The 26,110-nt window shown below is 53.8% G+C and overlaps 2 protein-coding genes across 5 annotated transcripts; one reads left to right on the top strand and one right to left on the bottom strand.

The window, feature by feature from the left end:
• The first annotated feature begins 4,163 nt into the window (after positions 1-4,163).
• TMEM218 (transmembrane protein 218) lies at positions 4,164-7,942 on the top strand. Of its 2 annotated transcripts, XR_009419962.1 has the most exons (4): positions 4,164-4,267; positions 4,812-4,914; positions 6,434-6,579; positions 7,416-7,942. XR_009419962.1 is itself a non-coding variant. In XM_059488395.1 (3 exons), exons 1-3 carry the CDS (start codon positions 4,164-4,166, stop codon positions 7,548-7,550), a joined length of 342 nt encoding a protein of 113 aa, XP_059344378.1. In that variant the 3' UTR covers positions 7,551-7,942. The 2 variants fall into 2 exon arrangements, 1 of the variants encoding a protein (XP_059344378.1); XM_059488395.1 differs by lacking the exon at positions 6,434-6,579.
• A 6,395-nt stretch (positions 7,943-14,337) lies between these two features.
• Positions 14,338-25,663, bottom strand: SLC37A2 (solute carrier family 37 member 2). 3 transcript variants are annotated; one of them, XM_059488262.1, is made up of 20 exons: positions 25,553-25,663; positions 23,518-23,599; positions 23,320-23,407; positions 22,881-22,959; positions 22,548-22,683; positions 21,314-21,390; positions 21,054-21,220; positions 20,622-20,659; positions 20,221-20,400; positions 20,004-20,094; positions 19,864-19,926; positions 19,274-19,359; positions 18,418-18,466; positions 17,996-18,069; positions 17,439-17,517; positions 17,264-17,361; positions 15,871-15,935; positions 15,557-15,605; positions 14,980-15,012; positions 14,338-14,572 (listed from the first exon to the last, which is right to left on the bottom strand). In XM_059488262.1, the coding sequence occupies exons 1-18, from the start codon at positions 25,609-25,611 to the stop codon at positions 15,563-15,565; spliced, it is 1,554 nt and encodes a 517-aa protein (XP_059344245.1). In that variant the 5' UTR covers positions 25,612-25,663; the 3' UTR covers positions 14,338-14,572; positions 14,980-15,012; positions 15,557-15,562. The 3 variants fall into 3 exon arrangements, with proteins under 3 accessions (XP_059344245.1, XP_059344246.1, XP_059344247.1); XM_059488263.1 differs by lacking the exon at positions 14,980-15,012; XM_059488264.1 differs by lacking the exons at positions 14,980-15,012; positions 15,557-15,605.
• Positions 25,664-26,110: the final 447 nt, after the last annotated feature.

The following is a 26,110-nucleotide window of genomic DNA, read 5'->3' as shown; positions in this document are numbered from 1 at the left end:
AGGTGACCTCTCCATCCTCCTGTGCCAAGAGTTTAATTAGCCTCAGTGCTAATTGTGTCTGTCTGCCAAGCCCATTTCATCCAATGCCAGCCTCAGGATCTTTGCCAAGAAATGCCACGATTCCCTTGTGACATTCATATTTTTTGAAAAACGTCTTTGCCCAGGATTTTTCTCCTGGGAAGCCGAGAAGCCTCAGAGAAAAAGAAAAACAATAATTATCTGATTTGCTTCTCCTGTGTTTTACTCCTTTAGAATGTGTTTAGACATTGTTTACCAACAAGTGATTGTTTCATTGGTTTCATGTGAATTATTTTCATTCATTGGCCAATCAGTGCCAAGCTGTGTCAAGACTCTGGAAAGAGTCACAAGTTTTCCTTATTGTCTTTTTAGCCTTCTGTAAATATCCTTTCTGTATTCTTTAGTATAATTTAGTTTAATATTATTTAATATAATATAGTATCATAAAATAATAAATTAGCCATCTAAGAACATGGAGTCAGATTCATCGTTCCTTCCTGCCATAAGTGTCCCTGCAAATAGAAAATTCCTGATCTCTTCCTAGGGAAAAACTCTCTGCAGTGATGACACAGCCTTCAAATCATTCCTTTTCCTTGGCAGGACAGCAGCACCCATCCACTGGAGAACACTGAATTATTTGTTCCCAATAAATCCTTTGAATTGGGTTTTTTGGGCAACAAGCACCCAACAGCAGCTGTATGACTCTGCTTCTCCTTATTTAAAGCTGATTATTGCTTGAGAGTCTTGCCAGGAATGGCTTTATGATACCAATATTATGGATATCAAACACTCTGGAGCTGGAATTAACCATCACCACATCATTTGTCATCACTTTGATGTGTCCTGTCCCCAGCACAAGAGTTTGGGTGCAAACGCCACATGGTGCAAATCAAAAGTCGTGGAGAAAACCTGGATGTGTGACACCAGCAAACATCCCTACATCAACAGTTATCCTGGAAAAAAACACCACAAATATGAAACTTCTCCCAGAGTCATGCAAACAACACAAAAATCCTCAATATTTGCTGCTCTCCCATGTTTTTTATTTCACCTTTTATGCCCAGCATTGCCTTTCTCCCACTTTCTGTTACTTTTTTTTTCCAGCTGCAATGCAACTCTGGCACAAGCAATAAATGGGACCAAATCCCAGCAGGTAAAATCTAGAAGGAAAAGTTATTTTAAGCCAGCAATAAATGATTCTTTGGCAATAAAATCAGATCTTGGCATTCAGCTGATGGGCTGATGGAGCAGTTTGCAAGGCAAATCCCCAGAATGGCATTCCTGATGCTGGGAGGAGGCTGAGATGCAGGAGAGGGATGGGATTAGGATGATGAGATTTTTTGCAGATGAGTTGAAGAAATTTCTGGTGAAGGCTGTGCTTGGAAATATCACACCAGTGGGGTTGGTTTTCCCAGTTTCCTTTATCTGTGAGTTTGCCATTTGCCTTCATTGTGCTCAGAGAAAACTGCAGCCTTGCTGTGATACCATGGGGGCTGGGCAAATAAATATTATTAAACATTATGTATATTATATATTATATATTATATATTATATATTATATATTATATTATATATTACATATTCTGTATTATATAATATGTAATATGTAATACATAGTATATCGTATATAGTGTATAATATATATTATAGACTATAGACTGCAGAATATTATATTATCTTATATATTATATTATATTAGTAATATATTATATTATATCTGTAATATATTATATTAATTATCTAGTCTATATTATATCTGTAATATATTATATATTGTATTGTATATTATAGATTATCGATTATAGATCTTATTATATATTATATATTATATCTATTATTAAATATTGAATGCATTTAATATTCAATGGATAAATATATAAATATTTTGGAGGGTGTTGGGCTGCTGGGCCCATTTCAACTCATTGCAACTCTGAATCTTGTGCTTGAGTTACCATTAGCCTTATTGCAATGGTGGGGTTCAAACCAACAAGCAGCAAGGCTCAGAGCTGGCCATTGGATGTGCTTGCTGGGCTGTAAATTGCATTTATCCTTCAACTTCTGGCCAGAGATGTGGGATGTGGTGTGGTCCACCAGCAGGATCAGCAGCTGGATGATTCAAGCTCTCTGCTTCAATCTCTTGAACTGGCTTCATGTTGCTGTTGCTGGCATCAAGAAACTATCAGGCAGCACCAAGACACAGAAATTAGAAATAAAAACCCAATCAATATGGGAAGAGGTTAACCAGGCGGTTGGAAAAGCTGTGGATAAGAGGTACAAGAGAAAAATAAGACAAGGAAAAGCATTATTGGCTGTTGAATAAAATATATCACTTCCACATGAAAAGCCAAAGAATGCAAAAGAATGGCAGAGGGAGAAAGCTCCAGCTGAAAACAGGGTTATGAAGAAGAAATTTGGGGGTTTAGAAACTACAGAAATGGAAATAAATGGGAAAACAGAGAAAAACAAAGGGAGATTCCCAAACAACAGGAGCAAAGGTTTAATTTCTCATGGGCAGCAGGAGCAGGATCAGAGGGAACAGAAGAGGAGAGGGAAGAGAACAGCAGAGATGGACACAGCAAGGCAGGGACTGCAGAGGGAAAAGCCCTGCCTGGTGGGGATAACACACAGTGCAGAACAGAGCAGGAAAGGAGGGAGTTTGCAATCAAACATACGTTTTTAATGTGCTGGCAGCCGGCTGCTGCTCCGTGCCAAGCACAGGCAGGTGTCACACACAGTTTGTGTTCTGCTCGCTGAAGCAGTCGGTGTCATGCTGGCGACTCTGATTCCATCCCAGGCAAAGGAAGGCAGGTCGGTGCTGCACAGAGTAATTAACCGCTGCTTTATTCCTCCCCTTGGAAGAGGCGACAGAAAACGCCCCCTCAGGTGACATTTTCTGCAGCCAAAGTATTGCAGGCTTGAAGCAGTGGGGACAGAAAATATCAATGTTTAGGGTTTTTGGGTTAACTGAGCCCAAGTGCCTGGGGTTGGAACAGGATCGTCTTTAAAGTCCTTTCCAACCCAAACCATGGTGTAATTCTGAGATTCTGTGATAAAGCCACTTATCAAACCACACCGGCCTGGGTCTGATGTGGGCAAGATGTGGTGGTGGAGAGACAGGATTTATAAACAGGCTGAAATATTTATTTTAAATGGAAATTCCTCGTCTTGATGTTAGAAGATGCTTGTAGCATTGACAAACCTCCCTAGTTTGGCTTGGCTGTCCCAGACCCCCAGCACGGCTGTTCCAAACCCGTGTCAGCATTCCTACATTAACAAAATCTGCCTGATTTTGGCCCTAAATACAATTGAGGGCGCGAACAGCTCAATTTTCAGGGTTGTGGGGTGAAAGTGCGTTCAGAGCCGGGTGGCGCCGGCCAAGGCGAGGTAATGAAGCACCGATCCGCCCGGACCGGGAGGGAGCGGAGGGAAATTCCCGTTCCACCGGGAGCAGCTCTGGGACCGGGTCCAAGGCCGCGGGACGGGGAGCGGCTGGAGCGGGGTCCTGGGGATCCCATGGGGGCAGGAGGGCCGAGATTGAATAGGGACCGAGTCAGCAGGGCCGGGGTTCAATAGGGACCGGGTCAGTAGGGCCGGGGTTCAGTAGGGACCGGGTCAGCAGGGCCGGGGTTCAATAGGACTGGGGTGGGGATGGGGGCTGGGATGGGGGCTGGAATTGGAGCCGGGACCGGGATCGGGACCAGCATCGGGATCGGGACTGGGACTAGAACCAGGATCGGGATCGGGGCCGGAACCAGAACCGGGATTGGGATCGGGGGCAAGATGGGGACCGGGATCGGGATCAGAATTGGGACCGGGACTGGGATAAGGATCAGGATCGGGATCGATGCCGGAACTAGAACCGAGATCGGCATCGGGGCCGGGATGGGGGCTGGGATCGGGATTTATCACTTGCCCCCCCCCCCCCCCGGGCGCGCCCCCGCCTCCGGCAGCGCGCAGAAAGCCCCGCCCACCCCTCCACCGTCAGCCAATGGGAAACGCGGACATAGAACCGGGGGGCGGGTAAAGCGGGGTCCGCGCCTCTTCCCTCCTTCCCTTAGCCAATAGACAGCGCGGGCGCCGCTGCGGGCAGCGCTGATTGGCCGGGGCTGTGCGGTTGCTAGGCAGAAGCGGCGGCGCGGGGCAGCATGGCGGGTGAGCTGGGCGTGGGGCCGGGGGTGCTGGCGCTGCTGCTGCTCTGGGCCGTGGCGCTGCTGCTCGTGATGGCGCTGGGCCGCGCCGGTCGCGCCCGGTGAGCGCGGGGACCGGGCGGGACGGGGAGGGGACGGGGCCGGCCTGGTGAGCCGGGGAGACCGGGACGGGACGGGGTGGATGCGGGACCGGCCCAGTGAACGCGGGGATGGGGTGGGACCGGGCCCGGTGAGCGCGGGGACCGGGCGTGACCGGCCCGGTGAGAGCGGGGATGGGGCGGGACCGGACCCGATGAGCCAGGGAGACAGGGACGGGACGGGCTGGGTGCGGGACCGGCCCGGTGAGCGCGGGGATGGGGCGGGACCGGAGCCGATGAACGCGGGGATGGAGTTGGACCGGCACGGTGAGCGCGGGAATAGGGCGGAACCGGTCCGGTGATCGCGGGGGGACGGGGTCGAGACCGACCCGGTGATCGCGGGGATGGGATGGGACCGGCCCGGTGATCGCGGGGATGGGGACGGGACCGGCCCGGTGATCGCGGGGATGGGATGGGACCGGCCCCGGTGATCGCAGGGTTCGCGCCCGCCGGTGCTGAGCTCTCCCCGCCGGTGCTGAGCTCGCCCCCCGCTCCCGTCCCGCCGCAGGGTCGGAGCGGTGCCGGTGCTGCTCGGAGCCGCCGCGCTCACGGCCGCGCTGCTGCTGTTCCCCCGGGAGGGCGAGAGCCCGGGCCCCGCCGGCGCTGAGGAGGTGAGACCGGGCTGAGGGGAGGGCGGAACCCCCGGGATCCCGGGATGGGCCCGGCTGCTGTCCCGAAGCCCCGGGGCTCGGCCTTTTCCGTGGGCATGGCCCCAGATGAGTCTCTGAGCCAGGGACGGCCCCTACGGCCATCCTGGAGCCCTGGGAATGGTTCCTCACCCTGGGATGGGCTGCAGGCTGCCCTGGGAATGGTTCCTCATGTTGGGGATGGACTGCAGGCTGCCCTGGGAATGGTTCCTTACCCTGGGATGGGCTGCAGGCTGCCCTGGGAATGGTTCCATATCCAGGGATGGGCTGCAGGATGCCCTGGGAATGGTTCCTCATCCCTAGGATGGGCTGCAGGCTGCCCTGGGAATGGTTCCATATCCAGGGATGGGCTGCAGGCTGCCCTGGGAATGGTTCCTCATTTCAGGGATGGGCTGCAGGCTGCCCTGGGAATGGTTCCTCATCCAGGGATGGGCTGCAGGATGCCCTGGGAATGGTTCCTTACCCTGGGATGGGCTGCAGGCTGCCCTGGGAATGGTTCCTCATGTTGGGGATGGACTGCAGGCTGCCCTGGGAATGGTTCCTTACCCTGGGATGGGCTGCAGGCTGCCCTGGGAATGGTTCCTCATGTTGGGGATGGACTGCAGGCTGCCCTGGGAATGGTTCCTTACCCTGGGATGGGCTGCAGGCTGCCCTGGGAATGGTTCCATATCCAGGGATGGGCTGCAGGCTGCCCTGGGAATGGTTCCTCATGTTGGGGATGGGCTGCAGGATGCCCTGGGAATGGTTCCTCATCCAGGGATGGGCTGCAGGATGCCCTGGGAATGGTTCCTCATTTCAGGGATGGGCTGCAGGCTGCCCTGGGAATGGTTCCTCATCCCTAGGATGGGCTGCAGGATGCCCTGGGAATGGTTCCTCATTTCAGGGATGGGCTGCAGGCTGCCCTGGGAATGGTTCCTCATCCAGGGATGGGCTGCAGGATGCCCTGGGAATGGTTCCTTACCCTGGGATGGGCTGCAGGCTGCCCTGGGAATGGTTCCTCATGTTGGGGATGGGCTGCAGGATGCCCTGGGAATGATTCCATATCCAGGGATGGGCTGCAGGATGCCCTGGGAATGGTTCCTCATTTCAGGGAAGGGTTTCAGGATGCCCTGAGGCCCCAGGAGTGGCTTTTAGCTCAGAGACAGCCCCAGTACCACCCCCGTGCCCCCGAGATTGCCCCGTGCTGCCTCTGTGCGCTCCCTCTGGCACAGGCTGTGTCACTGGTGGAGCTGGGAAATGTTCATTTCTGTCACTAAATTGCTGATTTCCACCCTGGTCCACCTGACCCGTGGGGTTTGGCTCCCTCCTCCGTCCCCAGGGCTCTGTGCAGGGATTGCCCTCCTGCTTTGGCCCCCCCAGCTCCAGCAGCCTCTGCTCCCTCTCTGCCATTCCCTTCCCTTATCAGCTTTTTTTCCTTATCAACTCTTCCCTCAGCTCTGATTTCTGGTTAAAGCCCAATTTCAGCTTTTCAGCTCTCTTGTAGGGTCCTGCCATGCTTGAACACGGAGCCATCTGCCCTGTCAGGCCCGGGGATCTCCCCAGTTTCTGGATCAGGCTGTCTGAGCTGCCACCTTGAGCTCTCCCAGAGCTCTTTGGCCTTTGAATACACAAAGTTTTGAGCCCTTTCAGGTGCTGTTTCCTCCCTTCTATTATTAATGAATGTTAATTACTGCTTTTCTGGTTCTTGTTCTGTGTAAATCCCTACTAAAAGAGACTTGTAATGTTCTTTTCTTCTCTCTGTGTCACATCTGACCTGCTCCTGTGAAGGTTAGCAGTGAGATGAAGGGCAGCCCAGTGCGTGTTTGTTGCCTGGGAGGCAAATGGAATTGCAAAGCTTTATTTTTTCACGGATCTTCAATTGGACTGGACCTGCCCTGCCTATCAATAATACATGACCTGGGCTTTCTGCACCAAAACTCTGCTAATTGGCTAATTAAAAAGTGAAACGTGCAGAAGGAGCCAGCGCTGGGCTCACCAGAGACTCTCAGCAGGAGCAGCAGGGCTGAGCTAATGCGATGGATAAAGCTGAGCTGGGGCTGAGCAGAGCTCTGGGGGTCTGGGCAGCAGAGAGGGGGTTTCACAAACAGCTCCTTTCTGTGGGCTTCTCTTTGTCTTGCCTGGCTACCACAGCTTTATTTTTAATTGTTATTTTTCTCTTTTCTGGCCTTCTCCCTTCTAAAAGGAGGGATTGTGGCTGGGGAGAATTGCTGCAGGGCTTGGCTGCTGCCTCTTGCTTGTGCTCAGAGCTCTGCTGCTCCACATTAACATTCCCAGCAGCTTTTTTGCAGGGATCTCCTTCTCATTTGTCACACACTGTGCATCCCAGGCATGGGAAGCAAGGAGAGGAATGTGGGGGAGCCCCAGAGGTTCTTTTATCCTTGCAGGATGTGCTGTGCTCCCTGCAGGCTCCTGGAGCAGGCTGGGGCTGTGACCTGCTGGGATCTCTGTGTTTCTGTGCCCTGCAGGTTGTGGACACCTTCCTCATCGGGCGCTTCATCCTCCTGGCTGTGATGAGCCTGGTGTTCCTGGGGTGCCTGTTCCTGTTCCTCATCTACCACCTCATGGAGCCCGTGTATGCCAAGCCACTCCACAGCAGATAGAGACAGCAAAAAGGACATCCTGATACATGGGAATAAACCAGGAGACACCAGGAGCTGCTCTGGAAGTGACCCTGATGTTCTTAGAGCCAGCAAAGCAAGAGAAGCCTTTGCTTCATCTTAAAAAGCAAAGTTTGGTCTGAGCATGAGCTCCTTGCTCCCCAGGGGTTCAAGCCTGTGCACCTGCAAAGGTGTGTGAGCCTCTGAATGCTGCTCTCGTTTGCAGAGAGCTGAGATCCAGCACTTGGTGCTGCTCCTGGTTCAGTGCTGAACCGAGGTGGTTTGTTATTGTTACCCACAGGAGATGGGCAGAACAAACAAACAAACAAGTAACACACAAGAGCAGTTTGTTACTGCTCCTTTTTCACTGTGGTTTAATAAAAGTCTTTGAGAAATCCCCGCCTCAGGCTTGATTTATTCCACAGGGATGTCACATCTGGCCACGCTGTGGTGACAGTGCCCATGAGAGCTGCCTTGAGAAAAAAACCCAACCAAACATCAGTGTGTGGCTGTGGGTTGTTTGGGATGGTCCCTTGGCCTGGAAACCAGAGGCTTTGGAGAGGGAGTGAATGCAGAGTGATCCCAAACAGCAAATGGAAAGCTGCCCTCCCAGGAGGGAGCAAAAAGCTGTGTGTGCCCTCCCTGGTGCTGAGCAGGGCTCCCAGCCATGGGAAATGCTGATATCTGAGTGTTCCCTGCCTGTGAAGGCCCTGGGTGCTGCCAAAGGCTCACAACTGCTGCCACCCTAAAACTTCAAACCTTTGCTCAATTCTAGCACAGATCCTGCTGGAGCTGCTGTCACCCTGTCCCTTCCCTGTCCCTCTTTTCCTCTCCTGGGGGAGAAAACCCTCTCTGTGTTCTGCAGGAGCAGCAGTGGGGCTGAATCCCATTTTTGTCCCTATTTTTGGGGGGAGCCAGGGCAGCAGTGCTGCTGAGGCAGAGCCTGTGCTGAGATGAAGCTGTGGGCAGCACGAGCTCTGTGCCCTCTGTGGCAGCAGCTTGTTTTCCTGAATGAAACCTCAAAAGGCTTTCAAATTGCAGGAGAAAAGCATTTTTGGTGGTCTGTGACCATTTTGTAGCAGGGAAGAAGCCTTTTTACCCTCCCTGCTGCACTGGGGAGAGGCTCCCACAGGGAAGGGCTGTGATGGTGTTCACAGGGGTCTGAGGATGAGGGGAGAGACGAGGATCTGACTTCATGTTTCACAAGGCTTGATTTATTATTTTATGATATATATTACATTAAAACTATACTAAAAGAATAGAAGAAAGGATTTAATCAGAAGGCTGGCTAAGAATAGAATAGGAAGGAATGATAACAAAGGATTGTGGCTTGGCTCTCTGTCCGAGCCAGCTGACTGTGATTGGCCATTAATTAGAAACAACCACATGAGACCAAGCACAGATGCACCTGTTGCATTCCACAGCAGCAGATAACCATTGTTTACATTTTGTTCCTGAGGTCTCTCAGCTTCTCAGGAGGAAAAATCCTAAGGAAAGGATTTTTCATAAAATGTGTCTGTGACAAGGGGGTGAGGTGGGCTCTGCTTTTGTTCATGTTCTCCAGCCCCACAGGGATGGAGCTGCTCAGCCTCGAGTAGGCAGCAAGTGAGGTCAAGTGAGACAGCCCTGAGCAGTGATCAGGGTCAACACAGCCAAAAACTTGAGGGCAGAAACTCAGATTTTTTCCCCCCATTTTAGAGATTTTTTTTTCTTTTTTACTTAGAGCTGATGACAGTAAATTAAAGAACCCACTGTCATTTTCCAGCCCTGTCTGACAGCTGTCAGTCACCAAGCAGAGCTTTCAGGACATGCAAGATTGATAAGGCAGAGCCAGTGGGTGTGGAGGTGATGCTTCTCTGGCAGAAAATGCCCCAGCACCCCAGAGCACTGACTCAGTCAGCTGAAAAATGTGAGTACAGTCCCAAAAAAAGCAGAGAAGAGGCATCTCTGCTTTCCAAACTGCAGCCATGCTCAATCCCTTCCTGTCCTGAAGCCCATGACAAGGGAGTGTGTTGAGGAAATGCTGAGCATTTAATGCAGCACAAGCACATTGAGGTCTCCTGGTGATTTTGATGTTACACCTGAAACAAAATTCATATTTAATTCATTGTGTTAATAACATTCATGAACTTAGAGTTTCCCTGGCAGCTCCAGCTCTGCTGTGCTGTTATCCCTGTGTTTGGGGGATGATTTGGGAGCCTCAGTGAGGCCACAGCTTCACCAGGGCTTCAGTCCAGCAAATGGGAGGGAAACCACAGCAAAAGCAGCTGGGGCACTAAAAACCCAACCCTAACAGCAGAAATGTGAAACTTCTCCCCATTTTGTGCTGTATTAAACCCAAATAAGGGCTTTTTCTGTCCTCTTAACTGTTTGTGACTAAAATGAGCTGAAAGGCTGATAGAGCAGCAGTTATTTTAGGGAGGGCAGAAAGCCATGCTGCAAGAGAGACACAGCAGCTCCTGCTCAAGGAGGTCATTTCAGCATTTTCCAAAAACCCCATTAACTGCAGAAAGCCTCACGTGCTCTCACCCCCACTGAGACATTCTGAGCTTCATCCTCATCCTCCACAGCCCCTGGCAGTGGGGAGCCACCAGCTGGATGAACTCAGCCCGGGCTCTGTGTATTTATTTATTCTGGGAAGTTCTGCTCCTCCCCACACTGGGGCTTTCCAAACGGTTCCTGTTTATTTTTGGAACAGGAAAGACCACGTCAAGGAATTGGTATGAGCCAGAGCTGCTTCCCAACCAGCCCCAAATGGGGATTCTTTGCTTCCATCTACATCCCAAAACCCCAGCTCCTGGAGCATAATCCCTTCTAGCACATCTGCCTCCATCTAGCAGCCTGAGCCTTTATTTTGGAATGAACGTGCCAGAAGAGGGCAGCTTTGTGTGAAACCCCAACCTCTCAGTTGCAGGTGAGGATTTTGGGACTTCAGGGGATGTTTAAAGCCAAGGAGCCCTGCTCCAGCCCAAACTGATCCAGCCTTCCTCCTGCAGGATCAGATGATGAAAATTGCAATGCAAGATGTTTTCAATTACCATCTGTATGGCAGATTACCTTTGTCAAGTGGGCAGTTGCCTTATCTCTCTCTTTGAGTGACCACAATCACTCCTCCCTGGGGAGGGGACATTGCTGATAACAGCCATTGAATGTCACTGCATGGCTGATAAGAACTACAGCATCCCATTGGGAGATGTGAGCCCAGGGGGAGGAGCCAAGCATTCCTACCTGGATATAATCTGGAGATTCTGGAACACCAGCACGGCTTCTCCACTGGATTCCCCAGAGGAACAGCAGCTGCCTCTGCCCCTGGATCTTCAGAGGAAGAGACTGCACCTTTCTCCAGGATCCCTGCTCCAGCAGAACCAGCCCTGACACTGCAGGAGGGCTGAGCCACAATTCCAATGGCACTGCTGCCAACAGCCTGACCCACAGGGTGTCAGGTTGGGTTCTGACTCTGGCAGTGTTGTTCTAGTGTGCTGCATTTCATTTTTTTCCCCTTTTTCCCTATTAAAGAACTGTTATTTCCTGCTCCCATATTTTTGCCTGAGAGCCCCTTAATTTAAAATTTATAGCAATTCAGAGGGGTGTGGAGGGTTTACATTCTCCATTTCAGGGGAGGCTCCGCCTTCCTTAGCAGACTCCTGTCTTTCCAAACCAGGACATTAGAGAACCAGAACTGCCATGTCCTAAGGTGCAGGCAGAAAATCAGGCTGAATCTCAGCTCAAGAAAGCTGCTGTGCTGAAAGATCTGTGTGCCACGCTGAGGGCAGGCTGGCTGCTTTCAGGCCAGGGGAAAGAAGAGCCCTTTTCTCTCCCTAAATTCTCTGCCTGGCTCTTTAGAAATGAGCAGGGATGCCCCTGCACCAGGATGCCCGGGCAGTGCCAGGCTCACCAGCCTGAGGGAGGGCAGGGAGCAGTGCCAAAGCAGGGATGGAAGGAGCAGGAATGTCTGCAGGGGAAACTCCTCTCCTTGATTTAAGGCCCTTGAATGACGGCCATTCCTCATGTCCCACGCTGCTCTCTGCTGGCACTTAATTACCCTCACTGGAAAAACTGCCCTCACATTTCTACCTTGACTTTGCTGACTTCAGCTTCCCTGCTGCTGGATCCTGATTTGCCTTTGGCTGCTAATTAAAAAGCCCTTCAGCCTTTGCCAGCTGCTCCTTGCATAGGTAATTAGAGAGCGTGCCCCAGCCACCTCCTCACCTTCCCTGCAGACCAGCAGCGTTCCCCAAAAAAATCTGAGCAGCCTCTTGCCCATCTGCCTCCTCCTGGGGGATGGCATTTCTGGGCTGGGGACTGTGGGGGCACCCACACAAAAACCCAAACACTGCATTTACCACACCCAAAGAGCCCCTTTGGGGTGGGATTTGTCCCATCACAGGACAGAGGTGGGCACATGACACAAGCAGCAGCCCCTTACCCAGCAGAGGAGGAACAAGGCGAGTTGTCCTCCAGATTCCTCCCAGAGCAGCTCAGCTCCATTTAAACTTTTTTTTTTTTGGCCAAGCCAAACCCAGGGGATCCCCTCTCTGCCTTCCCACTCACCCTTCAATTCCAAAGCTCAAATCTGGAGTTGTCTTTGGCATTTGGCTCCTTTCATTTTAAGTTTGAAGCTGCCATGGGCTGTGTGCCCTTTCTCCTCGCTCCTGGCAGCAGAGCCAAGGCTGCTCAGACTTTCCAAACACAAATGGGACACAGCCCAGGCCTAAATTTGTCCCAGAAAGATTGTAAGCAGCTGAAAGGACAAGCAGGAGGGGGGAAAGCAATAAAAAGAAGAAAGGAGGGGGAAAATCCCCAAACCAACTTGCTGTTGCATTAAGCCCCCAGGACTTAGAGGAGGATTTTTTGCTTGCAGGGGTATTTTGAGGCCCCTCTCCCCTGAAGGATGCCATCAGGTCACTCAGCAATGTGAAATCTCCATCACACTGCACTGACAGGGCCATCCTCACCCAGCCCATGGATCCCTGCCAGCAGCAATGTCCCTGTGCCCACAGAGGGCACGTGTGCCACCAGCCTGGGGACACTGCAGGGTCACCCCAAGGCTGTGCTGAGAACAGACCCTGCAGTGACATCTCTCCCTGTGGCTCCATCAGGGTTTAGCCCTGTGGGATTGATGTTTTCCTGGGCAAATGGGGATTTTGTTTTTCTCTGCCTGCTCCACCACTTTTCCTGCTTTTTTTCTCCAAGGCTTATTGAGCATCACCAGCCAGAGAGGAGGGGATTGAAGGCCATCATTTGGTCACCTCAAACCTGCAGGTGCCACTTTCCAGGCTGCCTGTGTGTCATGGGGTGACACTGTGCCACTCCATCCCCCTGTGCCACTCCATCACCTCCACAGGTTTACAGGGAGCTGCTCCAACTGGCTGCAAGTTTCCTCCTTTTTTTGTCCCCACCCTTTTTTCCCCTTTGCTGATGAAATCAGCACTCAATAAAATCACATCAGGCCCAGATGTTTTCTCCTCGGGTCAAGATCCAAGGAGGTGAAGTCAATTAGAGCTGCAATTCATCCCAGGCACACACAGAGCCCCCAGCCCCGGAGCCAGGCACCATCCCTGGGTGGTGAGAGGATGAAATCACCCCAGGGGATGGAATCACACCCCAGGGGATGAAATCACACCCTAGGGACTGCAAACACAACCCAGGGCACTGCAAAGATCCAAGGGGATGCAATCCCATGGGACAGCAAACACATCCCAGGGGATGCAATCACACCCCAGGGGATGGAATCACAACCCAGGGGATGGAATCAACCCAGGGCACTGCAAACACATCCCAAGGAGTGCAAACACATCCAAGGGGATGCAATCACACCCCAGGGGATGGAATCACAACCCAGGGCACTGCAAAGATCCAAGGGGATGCAAGAACATCCCAGGGGATCCAACCACATCCTAGGGGTTGGAAACACATCCCAAGGGATACAAACACATCCCAGGGGAGGCAATCACATCCCAGGGACTGCAAACACATCCCAAGGAGTGCAAACACATCCAAGGGGATAGAATCACATCCCAGGGGATGCAAGCACATCCCAGGGCACTGCAAATATATCCCAAGGGATGGAAATCACATCCCAGGGGATGCAGTCACATCCCAGGGCACTGCAAACATCCCAAGGGATGCAATCACATCCCAGGGCACTGCAAACATCCCAAGGGATGCAATCACATCCCAGGGCACTGCAAACACATCCCAGGGGACTGCAAACATCCCAGGGGATACAAACACATCCCCATCCCCCATCACTGCCCGGGAGCCGGCAGGGCTGGCAGCCAGGGGCACCGCCACAACCTCCTGGGGCCTCTCCTCATCAGGGAGTGCCTGAGGAGGGTGAGCAGCAGCACCGGACCCAGAGCAGCCAGTGCTTGAACAGTTGAGCGGGGCTGATACGTGTGGGTTCTTCTTTTGGAGCTAAACTGTATGATTTTGGAATATTAATAATCAGAAAAACCATCTGGTTTAGTCTCTTTTTGCAGTGGGATGTGTCAGGGAGTAAGCCTGGCTTAATTTGGGCCCAGCCCGGGGATGTTGCCTGTGTAGAATAAGCAGGGCCTTGTTGGTGAGGCAGTGCCTGAAGTGATTTGGCACCATCCTCCTGATCCAGACCCTGGAATACCAAGCAGGGCATTGGAATAGCAAGCAGGGCCTGGATGGGCCAGGCTCACAAACAAGAGAAAAGCAAGGACAGGGGTGTGATCACTGCCAAGGAGAGGGGTGTGATCACTGCCCCCGGGTATTCACAGCCTTGGCCGAGCCTCTCAGGACACGGCACGGAGCGGCCACACAGATTTTACACGTTTTTATTCATAAAACGGCCGATGGTGCAGAATTGACCCAGAAAATCGTTTGGCCAGGGCCCTTTGGCCACTCCTCGCCCCTTCCTCCGCTGGGATCAAACCCGTGCTGGCAGTGCCCGCGGGGCTGTGCCCAGGCTGGGCCGGGGCCGTGCCTGGCTCCCCCCGGTGCCCCAGCTCTGTCCTCGCTCCGGGCTCGCAGGGACGCGTCAGAACTCCTTAAACCTGCGGGAGAGAAACCTCCTTAAAGCTCAGGGCGGGCACAGGTGCTGGGATGGATGTGGGCACCGCGGAGATGGAAAGGGAAAACAGCTCAGCCCCGTCCGCAGCGCCAGGAGGAGAAGCAGGCACCAGCAGGAGATCCAGCCACTGTTGTGTCTCCGGCCAAAGCTGAAATGTCCCCAAAAATCCTACAGAGTTTGTGCCTCTTGTCTGCAAGAGACGCTCCCCAAAGCCCTCAGGACACTGCAGTATTGCCACAACCTGAGCCAGCTGCTTCCCCCAGCAGAAACCAGGCAGGGTTTGGTGCAGACCCGGATTGTCACCCCTAGGGCAGCTGTCACCCTAACCAGCCCCGGCAGGAGAGAGCAGAGCCTGGCAGCCCTCCACCAGCAGATCTGGGCTGCACTTACCGCAGCACGAGGCCCAGACTGTTGGTGTGTCACCTGCAAACACAAGACATAAGGGACGGAACGTTCGCAGGGGTCGGGGTGTGGCAGCCCCACGGCCAGGACAGGCTGTGGCCCCTCCTTTAGGTGTCACACGGGGATGGTGGTGGCAATCAGAGCCAGGGCAGTGCTGATTTGGGGATTATTTATACACTTGCTGCGGTGATTGGTCTGCAGATCTGATTAGCCAGCCCTGGCTGTGTGTAATCAAGCTCAGTTGCACAGGTGGGCAAAGCCTGCAAATTCAGTCGTTTGAAGTGCATTAATCAATGCCAATCGATTGGGCATCTGGGTCAGCATCTGCTAAATCAGCCAGAGACAAGGATGCACTGCCCAAACACATCTCCCTCTCCCCCCTTCCTCCCACTCCCCCACAATTGGCCATGGCAATTTGATCTTTTGATTCCCAAATCTTGATCTCGGCCCTAAATGATTAGAGCAGCGGCTATTTCTAGGCTGAGCCTGCAAAGTGAAACTCAGAATCAGAATGGATCAGGCTTGTGTTTGCATTTAATCCTCAGGCTCAAGTGAAGATACTTACACCGAGCTACTTCCCATCCATCACTGACTCTGTTAGCTGCACACTAGAGCTACAAAGACACAAGGACACCGTGTTTAACACCCCAAGTGTTTTTTGGAGGTGCAGGTGGCTAAAATCCCCCGGGTGCTGCCTTGGCTGGAGGTGGAAATGTCTCAGTGGCCCTGTGAGCGGGACGCGGGGCCGGCGGCCTCGCGATGCCCGCGCGGAGATGCAGCAGCGACAGCAGGGGGTAACAAACATCCTTCTGCAGCAGCACTGAAACCTTGCCCGGGCACCCTGGCACCAGGGGCCACGCCGGGGGGGCAGCTACGTACCCTCTCTGCCTCGCCATGGGGCCACACCAGCCACGGGCCTCCTTCACCACCACGCGAGCCAGGAGCTGCAAGAGGAAGGGAGGGTGGAGGATGGCTGCAAGGCTGGGGCACTGCAGCCTCCAGCCTTGGCTGGAGTATTCCCATCACTGGGAGATGAATCCTACAGCTGGCTGTGGGCACTGCAGCCTCCAGCCTTGGCAGGAGTATTCCCACCACCAGAAGATCAATTCTGCAGCTGGATGGGGGCACTGCAGCCTCCAGCCTTGCAGGGGTATTCCTATCACCAGATCAATCCCACAGCTGGCTGTGGGCACTGCAGCCTCCAGCCTTGGCAGGAGTATTCCCATTACCAGGAGATCAATCCTACAGCTGGATGGGGGCATTGCAGCCTCCAGCCTTGGCAGAAATATTCCCACCCCAGCAGATCAATTCCACAGCTGGCTGTGGGCACTGCAGCCTCCAATCTCGGCAGGAGTATTACCAACACCAGCACATCAATCCTGCAGCTGGCTGGGGGCACTGCAGCCTCCAGCTTTGGCAGGAGTATTCCCATCACTGGGAGATCAATTCCACAGCTGGATGGGGGCACTGCATCCTCCAGCCTTGCAGGGGTATTCCCACCATCAACCAGATCAATTCCACAGTTGGATGGGGGCACTGCAGCCTCCAGCCTTGGCAGGAATATTCCCATCACCAACCCTACAGCTCTTCCCAGCAAAGGTCATATGAACTAAACCTGTGCAAGGGGGAGGTTGTTGGGAAAAGCCAAGTGAGAGCAGAGGTTTGAAGTCTGTGGGGAAAAGATTTGTGAAGAATTCTCAAAGCTTGATAGAAAGTTGACACAGTCTTGTATATTTGTATGTAAATATTGAGTTAAGGTGTGTTGGCTTAGGAAGGTTATGGAATAGAAATGACATTGTTGAGAGAGAGATTGAACTAGAAATAGGTTTTAATAAGTTTCAAAATATGGTTTTGTAGAAGGATTAAATATTTTAGAGAATTAGAACTGTGAAAAATGTATGTAGGACTGTGTGAGGAAAAAGTATAGATGATTAGTGTTAAAAGTAATAGTAGTATGGTGTAGTAAAATTTTATAGGTTGAAAAACATTTATAAGGTATTGTTACTAGGAAAAAGGTTAGTTTGTGATGGAATGGTGTTGAGTTTTTTGTATCTCACTATTTATTGAGACTGATAATAGAATAAAATCTTTTAAAACATTTCTGTTACCCCATGTCTGTAAAAGCTGGGAAAAACAAGAGCCAATACAGGCCTTTGCAGTTTGACCTGGATGCCTTCTGAGAACCATCTGTGCGCTCCACCAGGGAGCAGGCAGCTAAAAGGGAGCTGTGACACCCAGGGCAGAGAAAGGAGTCCTGCAAGGAGACACCTACCAGACACGCCAGGACATCAGCTGCTATCAGCATGTAAAACACGTTATTCCAGCCCGTGGGAGAGATCAGCCCTGCCAGCAGCGGCCCCAGGGCAGCACCTGTGGGGCACAGGAGCCAGGTGAGCCCTGTCCCCACCTGAGAGGGGACAGGACCCCCAGACCCCCCCAGGACACACCGACAGATCCCGTGCCGTCGATGATGGCCGTGACGGTCGAGAGGGCTTTGGCATTTCCTTTGAGGGATTCATGGGTGCCCTGTAAGGATGGAGGGATAAAACATGAGGAGCAAAAGCAGCTTTGGGGTGTTGGCTGGCATTCCCCAGTGAGGCTTTGGGGTGCATGGCTGGCATTTCCCAGTGAGGCTGATGTCCCAGGCAGCAATTTCCATGTGTCAGACCCAGCCATGGATGGAAATACCCAACGCAAATGCTGCCTGCAGGCAAACCATGGATCCCCAACAACAAGCAGAAATCTTCAGGGGATCTGCCACCAAATATTTCCACTCTGCTTGTGCTCAGAGGGAGATGCAGCAAAGCTGAAACACAGTCATGTGGCCAAGGTGAAAAAGCAACAGGAAAATGCCCTGTGTTTAAGGGAGGGTGCAGAGTGCAGCACCAGTGACAGCTCTGCCCTTCTCCAATGGGCTTTGGAGGCATTGGAAAACAAAGGTGAAGTGCAAAAATCCCTCTGGGAAAGGGGGAACAGCCTCTGGGTGTGCACGGGCACCTCTTACCAAATCTGCCGACACCGCTGTCGTGATGAGCGCGTAGGGCCCGTTGACCAGAGCTCCACAGATGATCAGCATCGCTGCAGGGTACCCGGGAAGAGATCAAATCTTCAGGGGCAGGGAGCAGCAGGACATTGGATCCACCATCCCCACCCCATGTGTGGACATTGCTGTCCATCCATCTCCTGTGCATCTCCATTTTCCATGAGGATCCCACCCAGTAGGCAGTGAACTCCCATCCAACACCACCCTCCCCCAGATTCAGCCTGGAGCCTGGCCCAGCAGGCAGTGAACTCCCATCCAACACCACCCTCTCCCAGATTCAGCTTGGAGCCTGGCTCAACAGGAGGAATAAAGGCAGCTGAATCCTCAGTGCCCTCCATCACCACCTCAGTGACAGCACCAAGCTGCACCACAGAGCTCCTTACCTACTGATACGCCAATGCCATTCTGACCCACATGGTTATACAGGAACAACTGGAAAAGAGACACAAGGTGAACCAGTTATGGCTACTCCAGCTGTTTTATCAAGAATTTTCCTTGCAGCAGCACCCTGGGAATGGGATGGAGAATGTGGGACCTGAATTACTGCTCGTGCCAAGCAGGGATGGTGGGCTGAGTGCACCCTGACCTCTGCATCCCACTGGCATGATGAAATACCTGGCAGCTGGCAAACAGAGGTGCTGCCATGATTTATGGCCAGGGAGGCTCTGCCACATCCCACAGCTGCAGCCAGACAAGATTTGCCCCAGTGGTGCTCTTGGGGCCATGGATGTGTTGCAGCCCCTCTGCTTTCCAGCACGTGCCAGCCCCTGCAGCAGGAGGGGCTCCCACCCCAGAGCCAGCCAGGGCTGGATTACAGCTAATTAGCCATGCTGTGGAAGCAAAGCCAGATGAGCTCTGTGCAGGTGCCTAGAAGGATGTCCAGGCCAAGTTCCAGTGGAGTGTGAGGCCGTTGGCACGGGGGCTTTTGGGATGAAAATCAAAGAGACAAAAGCTGGACCGGCTCGGTGGGACCCCCGAGGCTTTGAGCAGAGTTATGGCAGGATGGAAAAACCCACAGGGTATTTTTAGTTGCCAAGGTCTCTGCAATCCCTCCCCAGCCCCTACAGCAGCACATCCTCCCCAGGAACATCTGGGCACGTGAATCAATCCCAGCTCTATCCCAGCCGGGCGCGTGACCCGCTCATCCCAGAGCCTGGGAGGAGGAAGGCAGCTGTGACTCAAAGGAGCCGGAGCAGGGGAAAGCCTCGTGACGGGCCTGGAGCCCGTGTGACAGCTCACCATGGGGGCAGCCACCACCAGCATCACGCAGCACGTGGTGGCTCTGCCGCCAGTGTAGTCAGAGATGAGGCCAGCGAAGATCCCCCCTGCAAGGGAGAGTCACAGGTGTCACCCACACCACCCCAAAGGCAGAGGTTTGCCCTGACTCAGCCCAAAATCAACGTAATGCTCTTTCATCCCCCATCTTCTGACCAGCATGCCCCCAAGGTTAAACATAATAATATCAGAGTGAAGAGCTTTGATTTATCCCTTCCCCCCCCTGCAGATGGTTTCTCAGCATTTCCATGCCACTCTGGTCTCTTCCATGCTTACAAACTGTAGGAAAAGGAGTGCCTGAGCAAGAGAGACCTGCGGGAAGAGGCTGTGATGGCAATGATGGGAAGAGGCTGTGATGGTCGGCAAAACCAATGGATGCCAAAATAAAATGGAGGGGCATTTGCTGCCTGCTGAGTGCTGTGAACCACTGAATAAACCTCCAGGGGGAAAGAGATGGTGTTGCCTGTGGTGGGGACCAGCCAAGGCTGGTCAAGGCCAGGATTGTCCCTAAATCATCCCAGATCCACCCCTTCCATCCCATTATATTGACGAACCTAAAATACCCCCGACATCAAAGAGGGTCGACAGGTCCCCGGCTTCCCTGGCACCAAAATGAGCTGTGGGAGAGAGGAGAGGGGTGAGGAGATGCTCCCCTTGCAAGGCTCACTCCCACCTCACTGTCCCCAAAACTCACCAACGTTGACAATGTAGAGGGGCAGCCAGTACAGGAAGGTGTAGCTCACCAGCTTGGCAAAGAGCAGGCACAGGGAGAACTCCACCACGCCCTGGGAGGAGAGGAAGGGACATCAGAGGAGCCCAACCTCCTCTAGATGGTGGGGTTTTCCCATTTTCTGCCCTGTGGATGCTCTGAGCTGCTTTGGCTTTGCCCTTTCCTCCATCCCAGCACTCACAGGTATCCGGAGTGCCCCAAGGAAGCTGATGGCTTCGGGCTTCTCAGCTGGTTCCTTGGGGCTCTTGGAGTGATCCACACTGCTCTGGCCTGAGAGGCTGAGTGGGCCCTCGTTGGAGATCACTGCTTCAGGATCCTTCTCACTGGTGGTCACTCCTCCAGGATCTTCATCAGCAGCCATCTAAAATCAAGCCAAAAGCAGCAGATGTGGCTGTCATGGCTGGAGGAGGCTGAAACATTGGCTCTGCTGCTGGGGCATGACCCAGAGGATGCTCCCAGTGGAAGAGCAACAGCCATCCCCTGTGACAACTGAACATTGCTCCAATTCCTGCTGTTCCAACCTGCTGACCCAGCTGTGTCACCCAGCCCAGGACAGGCCCCCTGGGAATCGGAGCCACTCACGTGATGCTGAGGTGGATTGCAGTCAACATCCTCAGGATCTGCAGGGAGAAAGAACACCCTGTGAGGAGAGCCTGGAGCAACCCCACTCCTCCTGCTGTCCCTCCAGCATCTCACAGGGCCTGGGAACCCCCAGGTCTGGGCTGCATCTCTGGGTACTCTCTTCCCCAGTAAAAACCCAAAAGACTTCCCTGATATTTCCTAGAAAGACAGGCCCAGAGGAGTGACTGGTATGGGGGATGAGCCTGCCTGGATAGCCCCAAAGATGCTGAGCATCCCCATGGTGGTCAGATTCACATCCCTGCCAGCCACAGGTTGGAAATAAGTATTTGAGATTGCCAAAAATAAGTATTTGAGATTGCTTAGAGATGGGCTAGGTGCAAAATTGTATATATTATATTGGTTGTGTGCTGTGCCCCAGCTGACAACACTCACACTCCACGAGGAAGAAGAAGCAGATGACGCCCATGACGGCGATGATGATGCCAGGCACAACAAAGGACAGGCCCCAGGCAGAGGAGACCCAGGCACCGGCGATGAGAGACCCCAGGATGTTGCCAACGGAGGTGTGCGAGTTCCAGATGCCCATGATCAAACCTCTCCTGGTGGGGACACAGCCGGGTCAGTGGCACTGGGGGGGCTGCCAGGGCCAACGGGGACCAGGACTGGCACGGGACACAGAGGAGAAAACTCACTTTCCTTTGCCAAACCAGTTTCCAACGCATGCCACGACAGCAGGCCAGCCTGTGGTCTGCACCAGCCCATTGCAGACCTGCAAGAAAGAGTTGGGAGCATCACCCAGCAAGCACCGAGCACAGCCACGGAGCCCTGCGCTGCTCTGGGCAAAAACAGCCACCCCTATCCAAAGCTGCTAAGGAAACACTTGGTTTGTTTGGTTTTTTCCCTCCTGGGGCAATCCTGGGGCCGTTTGCATCGCTGCCATGGCTGAACTGGGAGTGGCTGCTGTTGCCAAACCAGCTGCCCGCGCCGATCGGAGCCGGGCACGCCCGGAGGTTTCGACGCCCACACCGTGCACAGCCAGGTTTGTGGGGAGAGGAAATGCTCAGGGCTGCCCCGCTCAGAAACTGGGCCACCCCAGGCCCTGGAGGCCACTGAAAAATCTGGGATGAGGCCACAGAGGTAAAGCCTGGGCATCTGTCAGAACTCAGTGCATCCCTCTGGGTGTCCAGAGTTGCCAGGACCCTGCCAGGGGGCTCAGAGACCCTGGCACACAGCCCAGAACACCTGGGGATTTGATTATGACCTCTGGAGCAAGTTACCAGCTTTGTATGAGGACCTGAAAGCCACAGAAGTTTAAATAGTATAATAATAAAGTTATCACAGGGTGAAAATGTAGATTATAGCACTTTTGGTATGGGAGTTATGGGGACAAGATGGAGGAACTTGGGCGTGTCCAGCCTTTCTTCTTCTTCTTCTTGGTCTCCATTTTCTGCTGTGATGGTGGCACTTTGGGATTGGTTTAGAGTAGAAGTGCACTGTCTAACATCGGTGACGGGTATTGGGAATTAAGTGTAAATATGTTATATTTAGAATAGAAGCTGACTGTCTAACATAGGTGATAGGTATTAAAAAGTAATTGTAAATATGTTATGTTTAGAATAGAAGCTCACTGTCTAACATAGGTGATGGGTATTGGGAATTAAGTGTAAATATGTTATAGGTAGTTTGTAGTATAAAAGGACAACACCACCCTGGGGGCGGTCAGAGTGCCTGTGGCTGCCCTGCTGAGCAGATCTCAGCTGGGCAGAAAGAAAATTTTATAGATAAGAATTAATAAACAACCTCAAGACCGAAAAGTAAGAGCTCTGACTCGTTCTTCAGACGCGCGGGCCGAAGCAGAGACACCCTGCACATCTCGGGGCAGCAATAACAACCAAAACCCGAGAGGCACCATCCAGCACAACCCACCTGCACGATGATGAAATACCAGAGCACGTGGATGTCCCAGAAGTAGCCAAGGCCAAAGAGGGCGGTGAAGAGCCCGCTCACCACCATCCCCCCCGACAGGTAATAGCGCAGGGGGAGGCGCTCCCCAAAAATGCCACTGCAGAGAGAGGGAGAGCACAGCAGGAGCTGTCACTGCTGGGCGGTGCCAGCAATGGGCATCATCACACTGAGCCAGCTCCTGAATCCTGAGCGGATCCCTGGCTGCTTCCCTGTTAGCACAACCCCATCCCCGTGGAAACAAACCAGTTCCACAGACTGGTGCAAACTGGTGAGTGGGGGAAAGGCCCTGGGTACCTGATAAACATCCCGATGGCGTAGGCCACCAGGAAGGCATTATCCAGCGCCCCAAAAAGTTCGTTGTAGTTGTCCCCGTCTGGAAAACAAATATTAGGGCCACCTCAGCCTGGCCTCCATCTTATGTCCCCTCCCCGTGGCTGCTGGCTTGGTCTTGTCCCCCATTCCCAAAAAGCCTGGTCCCCATGGGAGCTTCTGGGGACGTGGCCAGGTGCCATCAGCACTGGGACCTGGCCCTGTCCTGGATTTCACCACCTGCTGCTGCCCTTTGGCCCAGGGGCATGGGACAGATCTTCATCACTTAATTACCTCCGGCTGCCTAATGAGCAGCTGGCTCCCTGCCAAACCCTGGCCACGACCTGCTGTTAGGGAATGGGGGCAGCCCAACCCAGCGGCCACAAGCGTGGGGTTTGGGGTGCCTGGGGGGACTCAGCCTTACCAAAGGGGGCCCAGTTGCACCATGTGGTGCTGTTGGAGACATTGTGGGGGTTCGGGCCCAAGGCTGAGCAGTTGAGGTGCAGCTGGCTCTGCAGGGAGAGGGAGAGAGAGGGGTGAAACCAAAGTGCTGTCAGCACCCCGTTCCCCATGTGGCCTCTCCAGGCTCCCTATCCCACAGCAGGGGTGAGGCTGGGCTCACCTTGACGATGCTGATGGGTTTTCGGGAGAGGTGGTAGCTGGCGTAGGAGAGGAAGGTCAGCACCAGAGTCAGGCCCCGATAGCTGGGGGAGGAAGGAAGCAGAGAGCTCAGGGTCTGTGGGACAGGGATGGGTGGCCTCAGCACGCAATGGGACTCTTCTACTGGATTGGTGACCTGAACCAGCACAGCTGAGCTGGTCAGGAAGTGAGCAGAACCCCCCAAAAAAAGCCCAGGATGTGGCTTAAAAAAATCAGCTGAGTTTTGTGGGGAACATCAAGCAGTTTTTCCACCTCCTCAAGCAGTTACATCTCACCGAAACACAGGGTGAGCAAGTGCCTTCCTGGTGTCACAAGTGGAAACTGTGCTGATTCATCATCACTCCCAGGGTTACTCAAAGATAAGCTGGAAAAAAAAGCAGGGGGCAATACCAGCTCCCCTTCCTCCACCAAAAAGCAATTTCATCTCCTTTGCTCGGATAAAATGCAGGGAAAGGAAGAATCTGAGCTCAGGAAATGGGGATGCTGCACCCATCAAAGCTAACAGATAAAGCCTGGAGAATCCCAAGTAGGATCTAGCACTCTCTGGAGATGAGTATGTCTGAAGGAGCTCTCCTGCCTTCAGGAAGGGTTTTATGGCAGCACAGAGGATGCAAGCAGTCAGGGGCAGCTGCAGCACACAGACATGTCACGGGACTGCCCCAAGTTTAGAAAGAAAACAACCTTTCCTTTGGTGGTTTTGGCCCATCCTGCTCCTCTCTGCAGTTTCACTTCTCCCTGGAGCTGCAGCAGTGACGGGTGTCCTGCAAATCCAGGGCAACTCCCCGTACTGTGTGCTGGCTCCAAAGCTGCACTGTGGCTGAGAAACTGCTGCTGCCCACCCCAAAAAGTGAATAAACCGCCCAAAATCACTGCTGGGGCTGATCCAAGAGGAGCAGAGAGGTCATGGTAGGGAAGGGGAAGATAAAGTTCACACGTAGCGCCCCCCTGGGCCAGACACTTGGGTGTCGGGTTTTTCCTTTTCTTTTTTTCTTTTGACCCTTCGTGTTCTGGCAGGGAAAATTCCAGCAGACGGAAAAGCAGGGAGGGTGTCTGGCCATGGGCTTCCAAAAAATGCAACTATTACTTGAAATTAAACGGGCAGCAGTCCCATCACCCCGTCAAAGAGAAGGCAGCAGGCGAGGTCTCTGTTTTGGCCACATCCCACTGAATTTTGAGTGTGAGGGCCTGAGACATCTGGAGGCTGGCAGGTCCTGCTGCCCCTCTCGAGGTTCCCCCTCCCCAGGCCGAGTCCCCGGGCTGCAGTCGGTGTGGGCTGATCCCAGCTGGGTCCAGTGCCTGGGGATGATGCTGGCCCCTGGGGGGGTGACCTCTCATCCCTGTCCCAGCCCAGGTCTCACCCCTGTCCCGTGTCAGTCCCCAGACAAGTGGTCTCCAGTCCAGTGCTGGTCCCAGGGCTGGCTCCACGCTGGTGCCAGTGCACTGGTCCGGGCCAGCCTCATCCCAGTGCCAGTCCCTGTGCCCAGGGCCAGTCTCTATCCCACTGCCAGTCCCTGTGCCCAGGGCCAGTCTCCGTCCCGGTTCCACTTCCAGCGGTTGCCAGTCCCGAGTGGAATGACACCCCCTCCTCCCTAACCCAGGGCTGATCCCTGCACTCGTTCTGGTCCCCATCCTGGTGTCAGCTGCAATGTCCAGGGTCAGTCTCTATTCCAGTGCTGGTCCACGGAAGAGTGAGCCCCGTTCCAGAGACCGTCCCTGTCCAATGTCAGTCCCTATCCCGTTTCATCTCGATCCCAGTGACAGTCCCGACCCCGGTGCCAGTCCCTATGTCCAGGACCAGTCCCGATCCTGGTCCCTATATCCAGCGCCAGTCCCGCTCCCGGTCCCGGTATCCAGACAGTCCCCGTGCCGGTCCCTATATCCCGAGCCAGCCCCTATATCCCGGTGCCGGTCCCTATATCCCGGTGCCGGTCCCTATATCCCGAGCCGGTCCCTATATCCCGAGCCAGCCCCGCTCCCGGTCCCCCGTTCCCGCTCACCGGCTGTCCCGGGGCACGGCGCGGAGCAGGCGGATCCCGGGGGCGAGCGCTGCCCTCATGGCGAGCGGCGGCGGCGCTCGGGCACCCCCGGCTCCTTTTCACCGCCCCCGGGGCCGCCGCTCCCGCCCCGCCGCCCCCGGTCCCGCCCCGGCCCGGCCCGGGCACGGCCCCGGTCCCTCGGCCGCGAGGGGTGAACCGGGCCGTCCTCGCTGCCTCTAAAGCAAACATCGCCCTCAAAGGCGGCTGGAACGAGGGAACGGCCGCGCTGGGCCGTGGGTGGCGGCACAGCCCCGACGGGACCGAGCGGCCCTTTTCATATGGCCCCGGGCTCTGTGAGCTGCCCCAGATGCTGTATTTCCAGCAGAAAAAAACTAGATTTAACTTTTCCACTCCCATTCCAGCAACCCCCGAACAGGCTTCACTGCCCTGAGGGTGACTGAGCTACCCCAGACATGGTTTGGGGTTATTGCCAGGGATGTCGGGAGTCCTTCTCCCCTCCCACTCCCTGTCAAAGTATCCCATTTAACTTACTAGGGGCAGACTGAGGATGAGGAGCAG

This window comes from Ammospiza nelsoni, chromosome 24, assembly GCF_027579445.1.
Source record: "Ammospiza nelsoni isolate bAmmNel1 chromosome 24, bAmmNel1.pri, whole genome shotgun sequence".
NCBI lineage: Eukaryota > Metazoa > Chordata > Aves > Passeriformes > Passerellidae > Ammospiza > Ammospiza nelsoni.
The sequence above is the reverse complement of the archived record's forward strand: the minus strand, read 5'-3'. Positions and strand labels throughout refer to the sequence as shown.